Source organism: Spermophilus citellus (genome assembly GCF_964194105.1).
Source record: "Spermophilus citellus genome assembly, chromosome: 14".
NCBI lineage: Eukaryota > Metazoa > Chordata > Mammalia > Rodentia > Sciuridae > Spermophilus > Spermophilus citellus.
This window is the reverse complement of record NC_138194.1, coordinates 74,646,063-74,665,956: the sequence shown is the minus strand read 5'-3', so window position 1 is coordinate 74,665,956 and position 19,894 is coordinate 74,646,063. Positions and strand designations below refer to the sequence as shown.

The 19,894-nt window shown below is 36.1% G+C and overlaps 1 protein-coding gene across 2 annotated transcripts in view; it reads left to right on the top strand.

The window, feature by feature from the left end:
• ANGPT1 (angiopoietin 1) overlaps nt 1-19,894 on the top strand; it is a 228,041-nt gene that overhangs the window by 187,911 nt on the left and 20,236 nt on the right. For both annotated transcript variants that reach the window (XM_081266564.1, XM_081266563.1), the window contains exon 7: nt 3,059-3,225. In XM_081266564.1, the coding sequence (XP_081122690.1) occupies nt 3,059-3,225 (167 nt within the window). The remainder of the gene's footprint in view (nt 1-3,058; nt 3,226-19,894) is intronic.

The following is a 19,894-nucleotide window of genomic DNA, read 5'->3' as shown; positions in this document are numbered from 1 at the left end:
CCCATTTCCCCTTCTTTTGCATATTTTTCATCTTTATGATGTAACAGCTGTTTCTGCTTCACTGCATTTGGCTATTAGAAGGGTTCCTCCCTACATCATCTAACGGCCATTTTGATTCATGGCAGTCAAATATTTTGCTCATTTGGACAGTTTTTTGGGAAAGTGCATGAAATTCAATTTTGGTTTCTAGAGGTCAATCCCACCACTTTCTTTTCAGTTGCTTCTTTCGAAAGAAGAAAAAGCAAACTGTTTAGAAAGTGGTATGTCCCTCCACTCAGGGGGGATACACAGTCCTGCATGCTGAGACAGGGACCAGCTTTTGTAGGAAGGACTTTAATGCTTGTTCAGTTCTGAAGCTCATCCGAGATCACTGCACTTTTCCCTGGGGAAGCTGGAGAGTTTTATTCACACAAGGCTTTCAACAGCATGGAAATATGTGACCTAAAACTTAACACTTCATCATTCCCAGCCTCTTTATTCACATCTAGTATAATTGCTGAATCCCTTTTCAGTGACTACACAGAAAAGGGAATCATCAAGTGGCCATAGGGAGAGTTCTGGCATGTCTGAGCTGAGAAGAAATGCAAAGAAAACCCCAGTGGTCTTCTTTTTCTTCCCAGGGAATGCTGCAATAAAGAAAGTGTTAATTCTTTGACTTGCAGCCCCCTGTAACTTTTTGTTCTGGTTATGCATTGGAGAAGGTAAGCTTTGCTCTTTTCCTTGGTATGTAGCACCAGCTGCCTTAAGAATATATAAAATTCTTAGCATGTTCAAAATTGCTCTAGTATTTCCTGCCACTGTGGAACTTTTGCAAAGTGTGAGTTGAGTATCTTAGGAGCAGAGAAGCAAGTTATTCCAGCCACTGGAATAACTCCAATGAATCCTATGTTTTTGCTTTGAGCTAAAGGTAGATGATCTTCAGTACAATTTGAGTCAAGGATGTTCAATTAATCAAGAAACTAAGTTAAACTGGGGAATTATTTTAAAAGTGTGCATACATATGCAACACATGTCATTTTAACTTTAAATAAAAAATATGTGTTCATTTACCCACTTTTTAAAAAGTAGGACCAAAGTGTGTGATTTGGGGTCAATGGTTTCTCTATAAAACTTTCTCCTAAGAGAATATACCCAATGTCTGGTTTCATATCTGTAAAACAGAACAGTACTTAAAGACATATGCAAAGTAATGTAAAATTTAAAGTCCTCTAAAATTCTATTATTCACAGTCTTATCTCAGGTTCTCAGCAGCACTTAATTCAAAAAGATTGAATGATTTGTTTTTATTGAGCAAGTCAACATATTTAAATTAGATTTTATAAAACCCTCTTTCCCCACTAATATTTAACCCATTTGCATAACACATTATAAACATCACCACCATAATAACAGTACTGTCAAAAAAAATGGTTTTGGTACCAAACACCATGGCTTTTGGCCAGCAATTCCATTGGCAGAGGCAGCCGTGCCCCATGTAGTTAATGCAATTTGAGTCCACTCTGGGCACCAGCACAAAGAGGAATGGAGAACATTGATTCGTTGCTTAGTTTTGTTAAAGGCAAAAGCCATTATGAAAACTTCTCTTGTAATTAGACTCTATAAAACTGATAAACATTAAGTGTGAAAGGAAGAAAAAGTTTTCTAAATTCTGTCATCTATACTGAGAAAACAAGAACTGCCATAATTATTTTAGTACTTTCCTCATGGATTAGACATTTATTAATAAATATCTCAGCTAACCAGAATTTGTTTCTTTGTGAAACATTGGGAATGTGTCCTGTCATTACTGAAGTTCTTTTAAATGTGTGCATGACAAATTGAGGACTTGATTCAGATGCAGATTCATGTGTCTTGTTCTCAGATATTTGATTCAGTGGAGAGCTAGATATTTTTGTTTTTAACCAGAACTCCAGTGGTGATAATTCAGTGGGGCAGCTGAGACTCAACCATATTTTTCACATACACACACACACACACACACACACACACACACACACACACACAGATGTGTTTAAGATTACTTCTTTGAATGTGAATGTAAAATGCTATAATATTTTGCCTCCCTAGCTCCCTATATGGACCTCCCATCTGTGTCAGTAAAACAAATATGTAGGCCAAGAATTGAACTGATCTTCAAGTATTATTAGGCAATACTTTCTTAGACAATTGTGAATACCCCAAATCTAGAGTGCCAGCAGCTCTTTAGGGTTCTTTATTTCCCTGTCACCAACATCTCCAACACTTAGAGTTGGCTCACATTTAGGGACCACTTCTCTTTCTCCCCACAGAGAAACTATTTTGAGTACCTAACAGCCATGACTGGGCTTGCCCCAAAGAGAAGAACGGAGCCATATTGAGATTAAGAGGCACAATGGTCAGCCATGTGTACTTACTCAGCTCTTACCAGTCAGCCTTCCAAACCTACATTCATGCCAATGGAGCAATGTGAATGATTATGGTTGCAGACTTACAGATTTTCTTAATAATATTAAAAAATAAGAATGCAAAACTGCTCAAATCAGAGGTCTAATAATCCATAAAGTTATGGGTCTATAATTCTATAATTGGACTCCTGAATAGACACAAAACAGTATTATTAAATAACTTGTCTGATACTACCCTGATAGTACTCAATGAAAAAATACTACACTGATAGTACTCAAATTATATTCAAAAGAATAACCAGAATTTAAGAAACATATTTGAAAGCAAATGGAATCGAGGAGGGTTTTCTGGTAAAACCTATTGAACAAATTCATTTAATCCAAAAATACTTTATCCATAGGAAAATCTGTGTTCATCAAATATATATATATTTGATGAACACAGATTTTCCTATAATAAGAATTAGACATAAGCCGCAAATGGAAGCACATATAACAGAAGACGATTAAAGTAAATCAATATTAGAAAAAAATCAGTGTGTAAAAGTCTGAAAGAAATATCTTGACTTTAAAAGATAATATCTTTTTTTAATTGTTACTCAGAAAACAGTTAAAGGCTAAACATGAAAAGTTTCCCTCTGGAGTAACAAGTTCATGTCCATCTTCTTTCCCAGGGTTTTGGAAATCCCTCTGGTGAATATTGGCTGGGAAATGAGTTTATTTTTGCCATAACCAGTCAGAGGCAGTACACGCTAAGGATTGAGTTAATGGACTGGGAAGGGAACCGAGCTTACTCACAGTATGACAGGTTCCACATAGGAAACGAAAAGCAAAACTACAGGTAAGTCATGTTTCATTCAGCGTAGTACTTGACTACCTTTGATCTGGCCATATAGGAATGTTTGTAAAGAAGCCTGAAAGAAAATGATGAAAATCGTCTTTCAAAATGAAAAAAAAAAAAAAAAAAGAAAAAAAAGAAACAAAGCAGTAAAGACTTCTTACATCTTACTTTTCATAGACTGACTACCTTTAACGTTGGCTTGAATTCTAGTGAATGATGAAATAAATCTGAAGTATAATATGGTTGTTGGTGTTGTTTTAGTTATTGCTATGAAGTGTATTGGTTCCTACATGTAAGATTCATAACAGAAGTGACTACAACTCAGTGGCTTGAAATAATTAATTTCTTCCCTCTACCAAAGCTTTTTTTGTTGTTGTTGTTCTACTTTCTTTATCTTCTTTAAATTATTATTTTTCTAATTATCTTGAAGGTGACAAGAAAACAATTTAAATATTTTTGAGTGATTATAAAAGAGGAGATGAGACATAACTAAAAGGTACTTTTTGTTGTAAATAATAATAAAAGGGTGAAAGTAAATCCAAATAATAACATACATATACAGAATGCATCACTGGGATATAAAAATAGCCAAACTATACACTTAATTTTAGATGTTTCTGAATTTATTTTCAATTAGCACCTTTCATGCTAGAAAAATTAATTAAAACTATGGCTATGAAAACAACATGATGTGTAAATTTATTCCTTGAATACTTATTGTGGTATTTTTAAGTTCCAAGAATGCTATTAGGCACTAGGCATTTGGTGGTCTCTAGTCATACAGACCTCACAGTCAAACTGTATTGATAAGTAGTCATAAATACCTGGTTGCTATTCCTGGAGAACAAGGAGAATATTTTAGATGCTCTTATATTGCTATCCATTAATGTGATACTTGAAATGTCCTCCATTGTGTGTGCCTCAATTTTATAATTAGTAAATCGGAAATACAATGATTTTTTTTTAATTATTGGTACTGGGGAAATTTAACTCTGTATTGTGACTACTCCATGTGTGTCTTGGAATCATGATTGTATACATTAAAAGGATGGCACATTGCTTCAAGCAAATTGCAATGGTAGCAACCAAATCCTTGTGCTTTTTTCCAACCAGCATAGCTATCTCCTTGTAAGGGGACTGTTTCTATTTCTTGTCTTTTTAAGACATAATATTCTTTAGGAATTTAAATCTTCATCTCTTTCATGGCTCAATTCATTTTCTTTCAATAGATTACATATAGAATTGAATCCCTGGAGACATAATAATAATTTTCTTAATAAATAGTGATGATGTCACCACAACAGAGGGTGAGAAATAGATCTAAAGGTTGGACAGTCTCATGGGAAAGCAAGGGTCTACTTAATAGCAATTTGAGAAACCAAAGATGAGACATTTATAAAATGCAATGGGGTGGAAGAAGAAATGTTTCCAAGGAGGTCAATATTTTGAGAGTTTTATAACAAGAAAAACCACTGTAAAACATCAGGGGTACTCTTATGTAAATGTTTTGACCTGAAACTTGAAACTAAGTGAAACTTGGCTAATGTCATACAGCTTGACAATAGGACTTGCAAATAATTAGTTTGGTCTTTTTCTAGGCTCCTGAAGAATTTGCTTTGGTTCATTTCCAGAATGTCTCTCAATTCTCTATAGGTGGTGGTAGGAGGGTTGGTGGTGGGGGGGCTATGTATGTGTGCATACATGCATGTGTGGCTGGGATAGTGTTAGGGGAACAAGGAGTGTCTAGGAAGGTTTAGGAGGAGAGCTGGCATCTGTTGTAGGGTTCGATGTGTGGTGTGAATGCTATTTTGCCATCTGCATGAGGAAGGAACACTGGCCTCCTCTTGGAGTCCCCCCTCCTCTGGCCCCAGCTGCCCTCCTGAGCATTTCTCATTCTCTCAGCATGTATGATTCCATCTCCTCACCTGTATGATATGGATCTATGATCAGAAAGGAAGTCTTCCCAGTCAGAGTGAGGTACACACTCTGGGATTTTCACTTAACCTTTCTTAAGAAATTTGTGAACCTTGAGAATCAGAATCATAAAGCTAAAATGTAACTTAACAATTTATTTCCCAATCTCTGGTTTTGGGGGAAAGAAAACTGAAGTCCAGAAAATAGACAACATTTTTCCCAAGGAGTGAAAAAGACTTTTGCTTCCTACCTAGTGCAGCGTAGTTTCTGCTGTCATGCTGTTGTAGTGACCTAACAGATGGCAGATCTCCAACCATTACTTTCTCATGCAATTAAGCCCAGGATTCACACTGGTATCAAATGAGAAATCAGAACTCATTAAAATATAATGCTTTTTCTGGTGGAGGGTTAAAGGAAACATACTATAGAATGCTGTCATTCACTCTTTCAAAGAAAGGGAGGGTAAGCTTAAAAAGGAGAACTAACCCCTGGAGATTTTGTCCCTCCCTAGGCCACCACTGCTTCTCCAGAGTCAGCGGCACCACCTGTGGCCCCAAGTTGCAATTCTAGCCATTCAGCCTTGCTTGGAGGTATTCTTCTTCCATTCCTCTCTCTTTGCTCTAAACTGATACCCCTTCCTTTGTGATAAATCATTCAAATTATTAAAACTAAGGGTGAGACAGTATTTTATATTTAGCAAAATGATTTTGATACTTTAGTTAGTTAATCCTCATAGTGACCTTTTGACATAGGTATTATTAGACCCATTTTAAAGATGTGGCACTGGAGGTACATGCCTATAATCCCAGCTACCAGGAAGGCTGAGTCAGTAGGATTGCAAGTTGGAGGCCAGCCTGGGTAACTTAATGGTACCCTGTCTCAAAATAAAAAGGACTGGGAGTGTAGTTCAATGGTAGAGTGCTTGCTCTGAATGCATGAGACACTGAGTAAAATCCCAGTACCACCAAAAAAAAAAAAAAAAAAAAACAAACCCTAGGGTTTTGATCCATTTACCTCAAATTCAACTAAACAACTAAATTTCAACTTTAATTCAAAACTATGGAATGCATGCCAAATATTTTTTATATTTTTCCATTTTCCACAATTTTCTTCTTTTGAATTAAACTTAGAAACTTCTCAAGTTTTCTTGTTTAAAAATATTCTATCTTGAAATTTCTATCAATTGTATTCATAATAAACAGAACAAATTGAAAAAGAAAAACTTTTCTCATGCTCTTAACATATTATGAGTAAGGATTGTGAATGGTTAGATAGGCTTACAAATGTGTGTGTAATACACATGTTTTCCTTTTATTCTCTGAGGAAACTTCAAATGATTTTCTCAGATAGAAAATAAAATTTATAGAACCCAAGAGAATGTGAAGGAGAAAAAATAATAATGTAAGAGTGTCATGATAAACATATCATGTGAAATAGCACACAATCAATGTGAAGTTATTAAATACCTCCCCTGGAGAGGTAGCATTATCCAGAGCCTCGTCATCTAACACCCAAATCATTATGGAGCCTTTCTGCCTCTAGTCTTGATATTCTTCAAAATTTCTTCCACACTGTTGCTAGGGTGATTTTTCCAACAATCAGACATGGTTCTTCATCTCCATCATAGATTTGGATAACATTCAAATATCTGCAAGTTAAAGTATGCCACTAAGACTCTTCATGATCTGGCCACTACCTACTTCTCCTGCTGTTGCTGTCATATACACCCTCCAGCTTTATCTACTAGATTTCCTCTTCATTATGATTATGTTCTAGTAACTTGCAACTTGAAATTTCCCTAAGCACTTCATGCCTTTGTTTAGACTATCTCCTTGCCCTACATACATAAATCCAACTTTATCATAAAGATATGTCTTAAAACTTACAGATTCTCTCTTATGCCAGGAACTCTTCTTTGATACCTACTATGGCAGAAGCTGTGATGTGTCAACCCACTGCCCCCTTCAGAGCCAAAGCACTCCTTCTCCCACCTCCCAAAAATGCTGTTGATGGACAGCTTCCAGCTGGGGTCCCCTCTCTAGGTATTGGTTATGGCTGAGAAGAATCACATCACCCAAGGAAACCCCTCCTTTCTGCCAATAGATTGCATATAAGGAGTGATGAATACAGGGATGTAAAAGCCTTCTTGCCTCAATTGGAGACAATTCTGAATGACTGGTAAAGGTCTACAATTCCACTTGAGGTTAGCTGAGGTCTTTACTCTCTGTGGCTGTGTGTGAGTTGTGAGTACTATTTTCCCTTTGTTCAGTCTTGCCTCCGTTGCTCTGCCACAGATCCTAAGAACACTCCCCTCTAAAAGGCCCCTATACTAAGTTTCCAGAGAAGTATGTCACCCTTGCTCTCCAGCCAGTTTAGATTTTGTGCTCCCATTGTTCCGTAACACTCTGTGGATAAGGATCTGGGATCCACACACTATGATGTCATTAACAAGTGTTTATTAAGTAACTTTCTCTCTGTGTTCTAAGCTTCTAGAGTATAGAAATCATCTTTATCATACTTCAAGACATATACCTGTTAGCTAAATTATTAAGAGTTGATAACTAATATAGGGTGCCTACATACTACATGTACCAGATGTCTTGTTTTTCAAGAAACCTGAAACATAGTATTTTGCACAAAGTCACAGTTGCTAATATGATGGAGAGTTAGAATTTTAATTTTGGTCTCATAACTACCCACCATACATATGGCCATTCCCCAACAAAGGGAAATCCAATAGCTAGTTTGGGGAATTAAATTAAATTTCAAAGCACATATTCTAACATATAATATATGTTTCTTCTAAGCTCATTTTTTTTTCTTTAATAATTTCAGTGTCTATAGACTCATTAACTCATGTCTCTGACTCTCAATTTTCTGTCCCCAGGAATTAAAATATTTGTAAGTTATTTGTATAGCTCAAAAATTATTTTTTTGAACAAAATCACCTTTAGGTGTGCATTTCTTTTCTATTTTTTATGGATTTTGAATTATTTAATAAACTATTAATTTTTTACGTCTCTAATAAATACTTGAGAGTTTCATCAATTTAGGGATTAAAGCAACCTTTTTACTTCTAATAAAAACTTTGCTTGTCCTAAAACAGAGTTAAAACAAATACATAATCACCAGCACCACAACAAATACAACTGAAAAATAACAGAGTAATTGTGGGGTTGAAGAGATGTTATGGCTACTGGAAAAAGTTCTGGCATAAGAATCAGAGATGGGAGGCTGTGAAGAAACTGACTTTATCATCTGTAAGATCAACATGGCTGTGACTGTCATGCTTTCTCAGAAACGGGGACCATGGTGACTCCCAGGGAAGTCTGAGTTACTCAGCACATTCAGTCACCAAAATGGGACCATGAAATAGGTACTCTGTGGAGAGCTGTTGTGTTGGTGTAGAGCACTCCTCATGCTTGTGCAGACTAGAGTCTTGTGGTGTGTCTGGAGCTATTGCCAACATCAGGAAGCCAAGCTGGTTGCTAAATGGAAGAGAGGATAGTGTGGAGACTGCCAGGCAGCTGTATCTGATGATGTCCTGAGAGTTGGGCCACTTCTTCCCTTCCGTTTCCCAAATCTCATATGAAGTCCACTTTGTGGCCCCATCTAATATAGAGCTATGAAGGCAAGGGAATTCTGGGAAAGAAGTTCCCAAATTAATGAGGTTGACAGTAGCACAATCTGCCCTACACCGTGGAAGAATCACCAATACTTGTATACCTCAGTTTTATTATCTTTAAGTGGGAACAATATAATTAGATGGAGTATACAAACATACTTTGTATTTAGTAAGCTTAAATGCCCTACCAATATGAAAACTGTTTAGATTTTTAAACACAGTTTCATCACAACCTGTAAATCTATTATTGATTTATTAAAGATTCTAATGATATATTATATATTGAAACAAACTTCTTTTGCTGCTTGGTAGTTATTCATCTATTTATTTGGATTCAAGTTCCAAGCCAGGTTAACTCATTAAATTTGTGATCTTCTTTTGTCTTCTTGAGCTAGACCAAGCTACCATAAACCCCCAAATGAACCAAAAGTTAACATTAATTAGTCAGTCATTATTAATTAAGTGATTAGTTAGTCACAAAGTTCATAAAAATAATATTTTTAAAGACTCCAGTTTTTCTCAGAATTTTTCTTTCTAGATTTATCTGATTGTTTCTACCTGATTAAATTCAAATTAAATCTTTTTGACAAGAATGTAAGTGATATTGTATAACTTCCTATTCTCTTACATCCAAAGTCATAAAAGACCAATTGTTCCTTGATTGACTGAGCTAAATTTACTTCATTCGTCAAGGTTTGGGTTCTGTTTACCCAATGGAATATGTACTCTTCTCAAAAAACAAACAAACAAAAAACCTTATAAAGGATTATAATGTATAAAGTACATAAAGCTGATCAGTTTTGAAGTATTTGTGGGAACTTGTCTGTCACTTTGATCCTCCTCTTACTAGGGACTCAAGCACAGCAGAGCACAGTTTTAAAATGATTGCATTACATTATTATAACTAAAAACACAACTTGCCAATCAGAAATAAAATTAATTATATATTTTTAATATTTTTTAGTTGTTGATGGACTTTATTGTCTTTTTTTTATGTGGTGCTGAAGATCGAACCCAGTGCCTCATGCATGCTATGTGAGCACGCTACCACTGAGCCACAACCCCAACCCCAAATTATATTATTTTTAATAAAGAAACAAGCTAAGTAAAAATTCTCTAAACTTAATGTAATAAAAGCATAGTTTTAATGAATATATTTCACTAGAAAGTATATGTGGTTTTTCTTAAATCTTGGGCACAATATTTTCCCTAAAGTTAATTCCTTTGTAATATTTATAAGTATTAACTTAATTAGTAAATCCTATATTACAGAAGAATGAGTATGTCCTTCAACCAATAAAAAATTTGAATTAATTAAGTCTGAATGACAAAAGCAATAATTCATAATACCCATGTTATAATGAGTAATCTGGCTATAATGTTGAGAGTACACATTTGTGGATATTTATATTTTATTATTAGCATACCATTTGTTGGGTATAATGATACTTCCAGGTTAGAACTGACTAGTTGATAGCTATCAGAAAGCCTTTTTCTGGAAGATTCCACATGAGAATGTGAATAGACTATTTGGACAAAGATTGTGAAAAAAAACTATTTGAAAATAATTTAGCTATTTAGTATAATTTTACACCATGTTTATTTTTTAGCCTACATCTTTATTAGGAAGTAATTTGATATAATGTATAAAACATTGTACTGGGAATTCAGAGACACAAATAGACTTGGGTTTGTAGTTGCTTTTCTGCATGACCTGGGACAAATTGCTTCACTTTTCCAAGCCTTAGATCCTCAGGAGTAAAATGAGGAGGTGAGGCTAAAGTTCTTTCCAATTTCCCAACCATTTAAAAAAAAAATGAAGTACTCTGTTGTCCTGTGTGTATTTCAAGGACAAAACAATTTCATGTGGACTGAGAAAAATTCTCTTAAGCCTCCTAATGTAAATTTGAGCCCTGCATTTTTGTAGGTATTGGAAAACTTGTTTCATTTATTTTAGTAAAATGTTTCTCATATCTCTGATCCTCTGGGCTACATGGTCCTGGCTGAAACCAGTAGCAGATATATTGAAATGCAGGACATTTTTTTTTTTGCAGCAGCAGCAGTTATAGAATGAACATAGTAAAAATATATATGGAGACATTCCAGCAGCTTCAAAATTCTTAAAATCTCTGGCATAGGTTTTCAAACTCAAACTTTTACACAGTTTTATTTGAATTTACAAATTTACAGTTTGAATTTACAATCAATTTGGTAGGTGTATACTTTTATTTATTTTTGATGTGGTTACTTCCTAAACCCTAGGAGGAATTGCCTTAGTAAAAAAAAATTTATACTTTACACCTCCTGACTGAGATGAAGTATTTATGAGGAAAACAAAACAAAACACTTTCTAAGGTCTTCAGAGGCTTGGAGAAGGCAGAGTCTTACAAAGTCACTTTCCTCAGGTCTTCTAAGTGTCAGAAAAATCTCTTACTTTTAATGAAGATTAATATCAGTCTCTAAAGTCTTGGATTTTCCCAAGCCAACAAAAACAAGTGTCCCAATGCTGTTTGTTAAGTCTAAGGATTCCCAGAGGATTTCTGCTACAGAATAAGTAATTTTAAGGCTCAGATAACTGCCACCCTAGAAAGTTGCAGGTAGACCCATGTTGCAAAAACCAGCTGTTACAAAAACCAATATTGGAAAGACACTGGTTCCAGGAAATAGTAGAAGAGATGCCCTATGAGCCACTGCTCTAGATTCCCCTATGCTATCCATCACCACAGTGGTGCAGCTGAGCATTCACAAAGGTACATATATATGTGTGGGAGAGACAGGGTAGGGAATGGACAGTAGATAGCCAGCAAGCCATCACAAGGCCACAGACACAGCATATACTGAAGATGAGTATGAATAAGGAGCACTGATCAATTTGGGTAGGTTGGAAAGACTCACCTGGAGTAAGTTAAATTGACATAAGTTTAGGCAGGTTGGAATTAGCTGGGGAATAGTTCAAAGTTGCAAGTAGAAGAGAGGAAGGAATAGCACATGTGGAGGCTGAGAAGTGAGACATAGCATGCCTTAGACAAATTGCAAGTAATTAGGAGTTGCTTAAGCAAAGGTGGAAAGGGGCAAAGACCAATCCATCATGAGGCTAAGAGCGAAGGAGGCCAAATGACCAGCAACACGTGGAAGACTTAGGACTAGTAAGGAGGGATGGGCTCTGCAGGGGCCCCTCTGAAATGGCCTTTTCTTACATTGATTTCCCCCTCAATATTCTGAAAACACTATCCATTATATATGGGTGGGGACAATGTGCAGAACACATCCCACAGCACTCAGCCCCTGTCCTTCAAGAGCTTAATCTCTTTGCCTGAATCCACTTTCTTTATCCTGGAAGTTACAGCTCAATCTGTAGAGCTCTTCATTTTAGACTGGGGAAGGAGCCCCTCTAGGAGCTACCCCTGTGTTCTATATATATCTTTGTCCTGTCCTTATCACACTATGTGATAATTGGCTGTTTCCTGTTATTAGTCTGTCACCTTTAGAAGGACAGGGACTTCACAATGCATGGCATGTGCCTGCCAAGGAAGCACTTCTACTAAACATAGAAAAGCACATTAATGAGAAATATTTTTTGTACATTACATAAATTAGATTCGAATATTGAATTCATTAATCTGGATGCCAAAAATTCAGAGACTAACAAGTTAGTCAAAGTTTCTGCTCTCTTAGGTTTATGGTATAGGATGAGAGCATACGATAATTTAAGATTTATAATAAAGTACTATTTTCTTTAGTTTCTGGGACTGTTGCTGGAATGAGATTCACTTCCTGATCTATTTGACTCCTGGTGTTTCTGTTTCTTTTATCTTTACTTTCAAGTGATATTTAAGGATTTCTCTATTGCATGATGCCAGGCAAATTAAATATTCGCAAAATAGACACACAACATACCTTGTTCATTGCTCTTTTAACTGAGCATGTAACTTTATTAAATCACTCTCTGAAAAGATGTTCCATCTCATTCATTTGAAATCGGAGCCTGCATTCATTCATATATATAGCCAGCCAACTGCCAAATATTTATTATGCAGCCAGTATCTTCCTGGCACACTCTATCACTGATTTCTAAACTTGACTGTGATACAGTCAGCTAGGATGCTTGTTTGAAATAAATATTTTTAAATTCCACATCTAGAGATCCTTATCCTGGTGATAATGGTCTTGGAGGTCAGGAACCGGTCCTTGTTCCCTGGTGCTGAAGATTAAACACCCAAAAAATGCTGAGGCAAGCGTAGAAAGCAAGTTTTATTTAAGTAAGGGGCAGCAGACTTCTTGGAAGAGAAGGGGCTGGCAGAGCTGGGTGTCAAGGGTGTGGGTGTGTCTTGCTCTTTTATAGATCCCAGAACCCCTTACCTTCTCTCTCTTCTCCATGTATATGCCTAAGGACAAAAAGGAACAGCGGCACAGGGGGTCATCTAGAAACCCATCATGCCAGGAAGCTCAATCCCACATCCCCAGGTTAGCTGTTAACAACCAATTGTTCTCTGTTTGATAATCATCCATCATCCTCATTCATTACCTACACTGACTGCTTGACTTCCCCCACTGCCTCAGTTTGCTGAGGAATGTGACAAATGCTGAACCCTCAGACCAGGTGGGGCTACAAGAAGTTGGGTTTTTTGTTGTTGTTGTTGTTGTTGGTTTTTTTTTGTTTGTTTGTTTGTTTTGTTTTGTTTTTTGCAAAGAAAGCATATGGAAGGTCTGTTGAGTGGGCTCATTTTATACAATTATTCTCTTAACCTCGTGTTCCCACCATCCTCATCTATCTGTCCCCTCACACTAGGATAGGACCTGGGTATCTCAATCTCCTGAGTACATCAAGGTGATGCCAATGCAGAAATAGCATTTTAGTAACACTAAATGGAGACACCATGCTTGCTACTCTTGGAGGCTACTCATTAAGGAGAAGGAAGCAAACCTGGAAGTTGACTTAAACATTTCAGCTGCAGCGTGTTTTAGCATGTCTGCTTGATTTCTTTTGTTTTTCTGTGTTCTTTGATCAAGGAATCATAGTCTTAAAGAAAAAATTCAATGTCTCTATGGACCTGCTCCCCCAAATAATGAAGAGACACAAAATTTTGCTTACATTTATGTGTGATTCAGCTCTACCCTCACAGTCTGTAGTAAGAGCCCTTGAAATTAGGGTATAGTTGGGTACTAAAGAAAGTTGATCAAATCTACTGGGGTGAAGGATGGATGAGGCCTATCAGAGGAGAATGAAGGGAATCAAGAAAGGCTCCACAGAGGGGAAGCCCCTGTGATTTGTGAAGTAACACCAAGTATTGATGAGGCAAGCAGGAAAGATGGTGGCAGAGGAGGAAGGGGCTTTGGTTTCCAGCCAGAACAAGGGATGTGGATAAAAACAGAGGTGGGAGGAAGCCTGCCCTCTGTAGAGAGCAGCAGATATCTTGGTAAGCAGGGGTTCATTGTTAACAGGGCCCTAATCCATGGTGAGGAGTTCCATCTCATACTAATTGTGAAGAGAAATAAGCACCCTGATGATTTTGGTCAACTTAGGAATCTACTTAGGTACCCTGGAGTCTTATTTACTGACCTCATTGTAACACATTGTCCAAATACAACAAGGGAAAGTGTTTTTTCTTTGCAAAAAAAAAAAAAAAAAAACAAAAACCAACCAAACAAACAAAAACCTTAGATAATATCTGTCAATGATTTTTAGCATTCTAAGCAACCTTTCTGTCTTCCCCAGGGGAGGCTGGAAAGAAAGCTTCTTTAAACAGAAATAAAAATTAGAACAAATCTATCTCCCTTGAACTTGTTTGTACTGAAAAGTGCCAATTTCAATTACATATTTTCCAAGATCCTGAGTTAATTTTTGGTAGAAGAAGAAAACCAATTGAAATCTCTGCAATAGTTGTTGGCTTGCTCTTTGAGGCACTAGAAGAGAATCCATCCAGTGAGCCACCGACTCAGAGCTGATGCTATCAGTCACATATTACCCCAGGGGAATTGAAATGTTTAAGGGACTACCTGAGTTCTTTACAAGGGTCTTCTGGCCACATCATTCATCTTAGCATTCAATTTTTTTATGTATTCTTAGAAAAGGGAGGGTGCTGGAGCCTATTTTGTTTTGAACTAAAAAGAAATAGTTGCTACACTGTGTATTTCTGAACTTTAGCAAATGTAGCTTCATTGACACAAATCTCATGAAAAAAATATTTCAATATATACAATGAGTGTGTTCTCTCGGGATGCTGCAAAGGCAACCAGAGATAACAGTGCTTGGGCTCACTATTTTCCTTGGGGGAAGAAATTATCATGAATTTTGAACACATATAAGCATCATGTCTGCGTTGAAAAATACTGAGAACTGTATTTTGCTGTCATTTTGAAACAAGAGTCACTTGTAGCTGTATCAAGAATTTAAGGAAACCTGAATTGTTAATAAACTCATTTGGTCAAAGTTTGTAAGTGAAGGGAGAGACATTAAAAATGTATGTCATCAAAACTTAGATGAAAAATCAGTGTACAAATTGTACATGCATAGTGAAAATTACCTAAAAGAATCATATTAGAAACAGAGAATAAATGAAACTGGATTTTCCAAAGCTTCTCATTACTTGGGCTGAGATTTTCTCTAACTTTGGAAATTTATCTTTCTAATCACAGTGTGGATCCAGGATCATCATTATTACAAACATTTTTCTTTCACACTTTCACATCTGCTACTTAGTATACTACTTAAAGATAAGTAGTACACTACCTCAGGGCATCGGAGGCTTACAAAATAAGGCAGCATAAAGAGAAGGCACATGTGCTGAAATGCAGATGATTCCTCAATAACCCAATTTCTTATGAGAAAAAGTAGAAATAATCGAGGAAGATTTAATGTGATAAAGAAAGTTTTCAGGAAATAGACCTGAGAATTAAAGGGTAGGTTGTTCTAGGGATTTTTTCCCTAATATCAGTTAAGAGTAAACAAAGAAAATACACATGCTATATTCAGCCAGCAGAGCTCCCTCCTAGCAAGAGAAGCCTACCCAGGTAGTGTTCTCAAAAGATTGGAATTTTAATTTATTAAGGAATAAGTATTTGTATTAGAGAATTGTTATTGACTTTGAACTAAGTAGTCAGCAAACAAGCAACTCTTTGCTTCTTGTTCTTTGAATTTAATATTTTGTTTATTTTGTATGAAATGAGAAATTTCAAATGATATGGCACCTTATGGATTTGAGGAAATTGGTGCTTTTCATCTTTAATTTCTTCAACATGTTGCCTATATACAGGCCTTAATTAGCTGTGTCTATATCTCATCATTTCCATTACTGTCAGTACAAATGAATGACTATCAAGGTCATTAGTTTATACTTGTTTAATTCAGACTCAGTCGCACATATAACTCATGTGTACTGATCCACATTTCCCTTATTGATGAGGGAAATTTCAGTTGTTTGATTTTTTAATTAATATTCAAGTACTTACTCTGCCTACATGCAGCAGTCCTTTTAAAGACTTATATGTATTATCTCATATAATACCCATAATAATACAGGGGGACATTACTGTTGTTAGAGGCATTTTACAGATGAGGCAAATGAGAATTAGAAAGGATAAGAGCTAGATTGCAAACTCAGAGGACTGAGCTTCAAGCTTTATTATGTCCTATTATAATTCCAGATATAGGTGTGCATGGCACCTGCTGCCCTTTGTAAGTTAATGGTTTATTTATTTACTTGGTGTGTGTGAGCTAGATGAATGAAAGAATCAAGAACTTTAGTCAATGACTTTATTGTCAATTATTTCTTTCATTCATACTTATTTTGTACTGAAACACCTTTATCTGCTGGATCTTTAGTTTTCATATCTCTATCGTATCTTTAATTCTTAGTCAAACTAACCCTTATCAATTCCTGGTTTTAGCTTTTGCTTTTCCTTATAGATTTATAATGATGCATGTGGATGATTGTCATGCAACAGTTTTTCTTGGACTTGTATTTTTGCACTTTTTCAAGTACACTGACTTTGCTTCTTGTATTTTCTTATCATTTCTAACATATCCATTGATAGGCTCTTGATAACAGGTAAATAATTCTACTTAATTGTAGACAGCTGAGTTACAGAATATATCTCCAATACGTGAAAAAAGTGTATGGTATGCTGAGTTTAGCCTCCTCCACTAGAGAGAAAAGTACCAGATTCAACATTGAAACACAAAACTTCTATCCTCCAACAAAGAACATAAAACTTTTGCAACAGATTCCAAAATGGAATGACTGGGCTCCAGAGGAAGTCATCCAATAGAATAGACACTTTTATAGTTACAGGTTCTTTTTTAAAACATGATGGTCTCATTTCTCATTTGGACTCCAGTACTTATGAGTTGTTTTTATCAAGCTTTTGTCTATTGGAAGCTGCAAGCTAATTCATATTCATTATAACAGAGCCCCAATATGACTAGAACAGACAACAATTCATTCACAGTGGACAAATCTCAAATCAAGAAAAATAATACCAGTGGGACTTGAATTCTAAAAGATAATTGCATTGTTAGTGTTAAAATGTTTCTACATACAGACCATCTCTTAAATTATTTGTACTCTTTGTTCATAATTGATTCAATAAACATTTATAGAACACTTGCTGCATGTATAGCATATAAAGTTTATGAAAATGGCTAGGACATGAATAATTCTGTCAGGAGGTTACAGTCTGGTGAGGAAGATACCATTGGGTTACATTATTATAAAGATATTATAATACTAGAGTAGACAAAATGAGATGTGCCCCAAAAGAAGCAGGGAGATAGGGAGAAAGGATGGCTCAGTAAATCTCAGGTTATTTATAAGAACAGGATATTCTTGGATAATAATGCATGAGAAGATAAAATGTCACCTTGTAGATGTTATTGTGAAAAAATAGAAAATATTATTTAGCTAGATAAAATTTTACTATGCTAGCAATAATAATGAATTCATATTCTTCCCTTTATCTCAAGGCTTCCAGTATTAGTAATATCCACTGTGATCATGGTATGCTGAGTTTAGCCTCCTCAATTATTTGAACTCTGTATTTTTAAAATATATTTTTTTTGTAAAAATTAATGAATTTTAGTCTCAAATACTAATGATGAAAAAAAAAGAAAATGAAAATATACTATCTTAGGTTGTTAGTATCTCTAAGTAAGTGCTCTGTCTGCTTTTCACTTGGTGCTCCCAACACCTTCAAAAAACTGATGGAATCTCTTTTCTTTCTTACCTTTTCTTCATGTTAGATAACCTCAGAATTTAGCTGTGTTCTGAATTTCACAATTACTTGTCGCAAAAGTCCTTCTCATCCTTTTCTAAATGTTTACACCCTCCACAGCTTCCAAATGAATCTCCTCTCCTGAAAAATTTGAACAGTTTAGAATCTGCTAGATTTTTTTAAACATCAGAAATTTATTAGTTGCTCAAAACATTACATTGATCTTGACATATCATATAGAATCTGCTAGATTTTTACTTTACCTTTTTCTCTACAATTCTAAGCATTTGACTACCTCCCAATGGTATCTTCATCATGCCAAATGCCTTTTCTCCCCCAAGTGTACAGTAAGACAAACACTGTTTGCTCTCTGTAATTGACAAGAGAGATGCTATCTGTGTCATTTAAACTCCACGCTAACAGACAAGCTCTGACAGCCCCCTTTGCTGATGGTGCCCTGAGGCCCTTTCCATGGGGTGTGATGGGTGAGGGTGGTTAAAGCAGAGACAGTCCTGGAGCAGCCACAGGAGTCAAAGTTATGTCCTGAAACTCTGTCACACTGAGTCATTGCTACCAGGTTCTGAAAGAGAACCATGGGGGTAGTTTTGCATTTTCTTCAAGTAATTGTGAGGAAGACAAAGTAGTTCCAGATGGTGTCAGGGAGAAGAGAATTCAGAGCCAAAATAAAAATCTACTGGGCTTGTGAGTACCTAAGACCTTGAAGTTCAAATATCTGAGATTGTGTCTACTATTAAGAGTCGAGGCTACACTTCAAATTGTCATATGTATAACTCCCTGCCTTAGACAGTGAAAGAGACTCTTGCTTCCCTTAACACAGTAGAGATGTAAAAATGCAGAGAAAGGGGCAGTCCCTTAGATAGACAAAATTAGTGAAAACTGGATCCCTGAGCTTGGGCTCCCTATTTTAAAGAAAAGAATGTTCCAGAAACTCTTATATGACATACTGGAATATATTGAAGCCTGTCCTTCCATAATAGAAGGCACTCTGGTCCGACATTCATTAGGAAATATGTTAGTGACTTAGTTATGGACATTTCTGAAGGAGAAGGGAAAGAGTGACTACATCTTTCATCAGGATGACTAGAAAACCGTGACCAATTTCACTAGGCATCCATCTGGCTCATTTTCCATCAGATACTAATTTAAAAAATCAAAATACTGACATTCTTTATAGTCATTGGCCCAAAAGCACTCAGGTTTTTTTATGTGTGTCAATTAGGAAAAACACACATTGAAGAGGATTAATGCCATGATTCTGTCCCAGCTGCCTTTTGGTCACATCTAATTGTATTCTTGGAGTATACTTGTGTCTTTGTTTTTGTTGTTGAGTTCTTACCCCCACAGCTTCTTTATTTTTGTCTCTAAGCCAAATGTTTTGCTCTAGAGGAACATTTTGTTTAATTGCCTAACATATCATCCTTCATGCTGGTCATATCTACACTGGCTGAATGCAGAAATAGATGTGCAGGATTCCCAAGCTGTTATTTTGGAGGAAGTATTCACTCTAATGATTCACACTCCAAGTCCCCTTTCACTATGGTCAGATGCAAAGCCAGTCTGGGCCCTTCCGTGTATTGACTTTCTTTTGGAAAGTGAAGGTCCATTTGAAACAACTATAAACTAGATGGAGAAAGCCATAAATAGTTATATATGATGATTTAAGAAACCAGCCAAAACCACTATTACAAAGAAACATTTTTGTGAATTTCAAAGAAGTTTTCTTATCTAATTACAAAAAATACATGGCATTAAAGAGCAACCAGCCCTTAGTGTGCTTTGTCAAATAGCCAGCTAAAGGTGTTGGCTTTGGGTCAGTAGTTGTGACTCTGCACTGGGAAGATAAATGTCAAGAAAGAACAGCCCCCTTCCCTGCACAGAGGGCCTCTCCTTGACTACAGT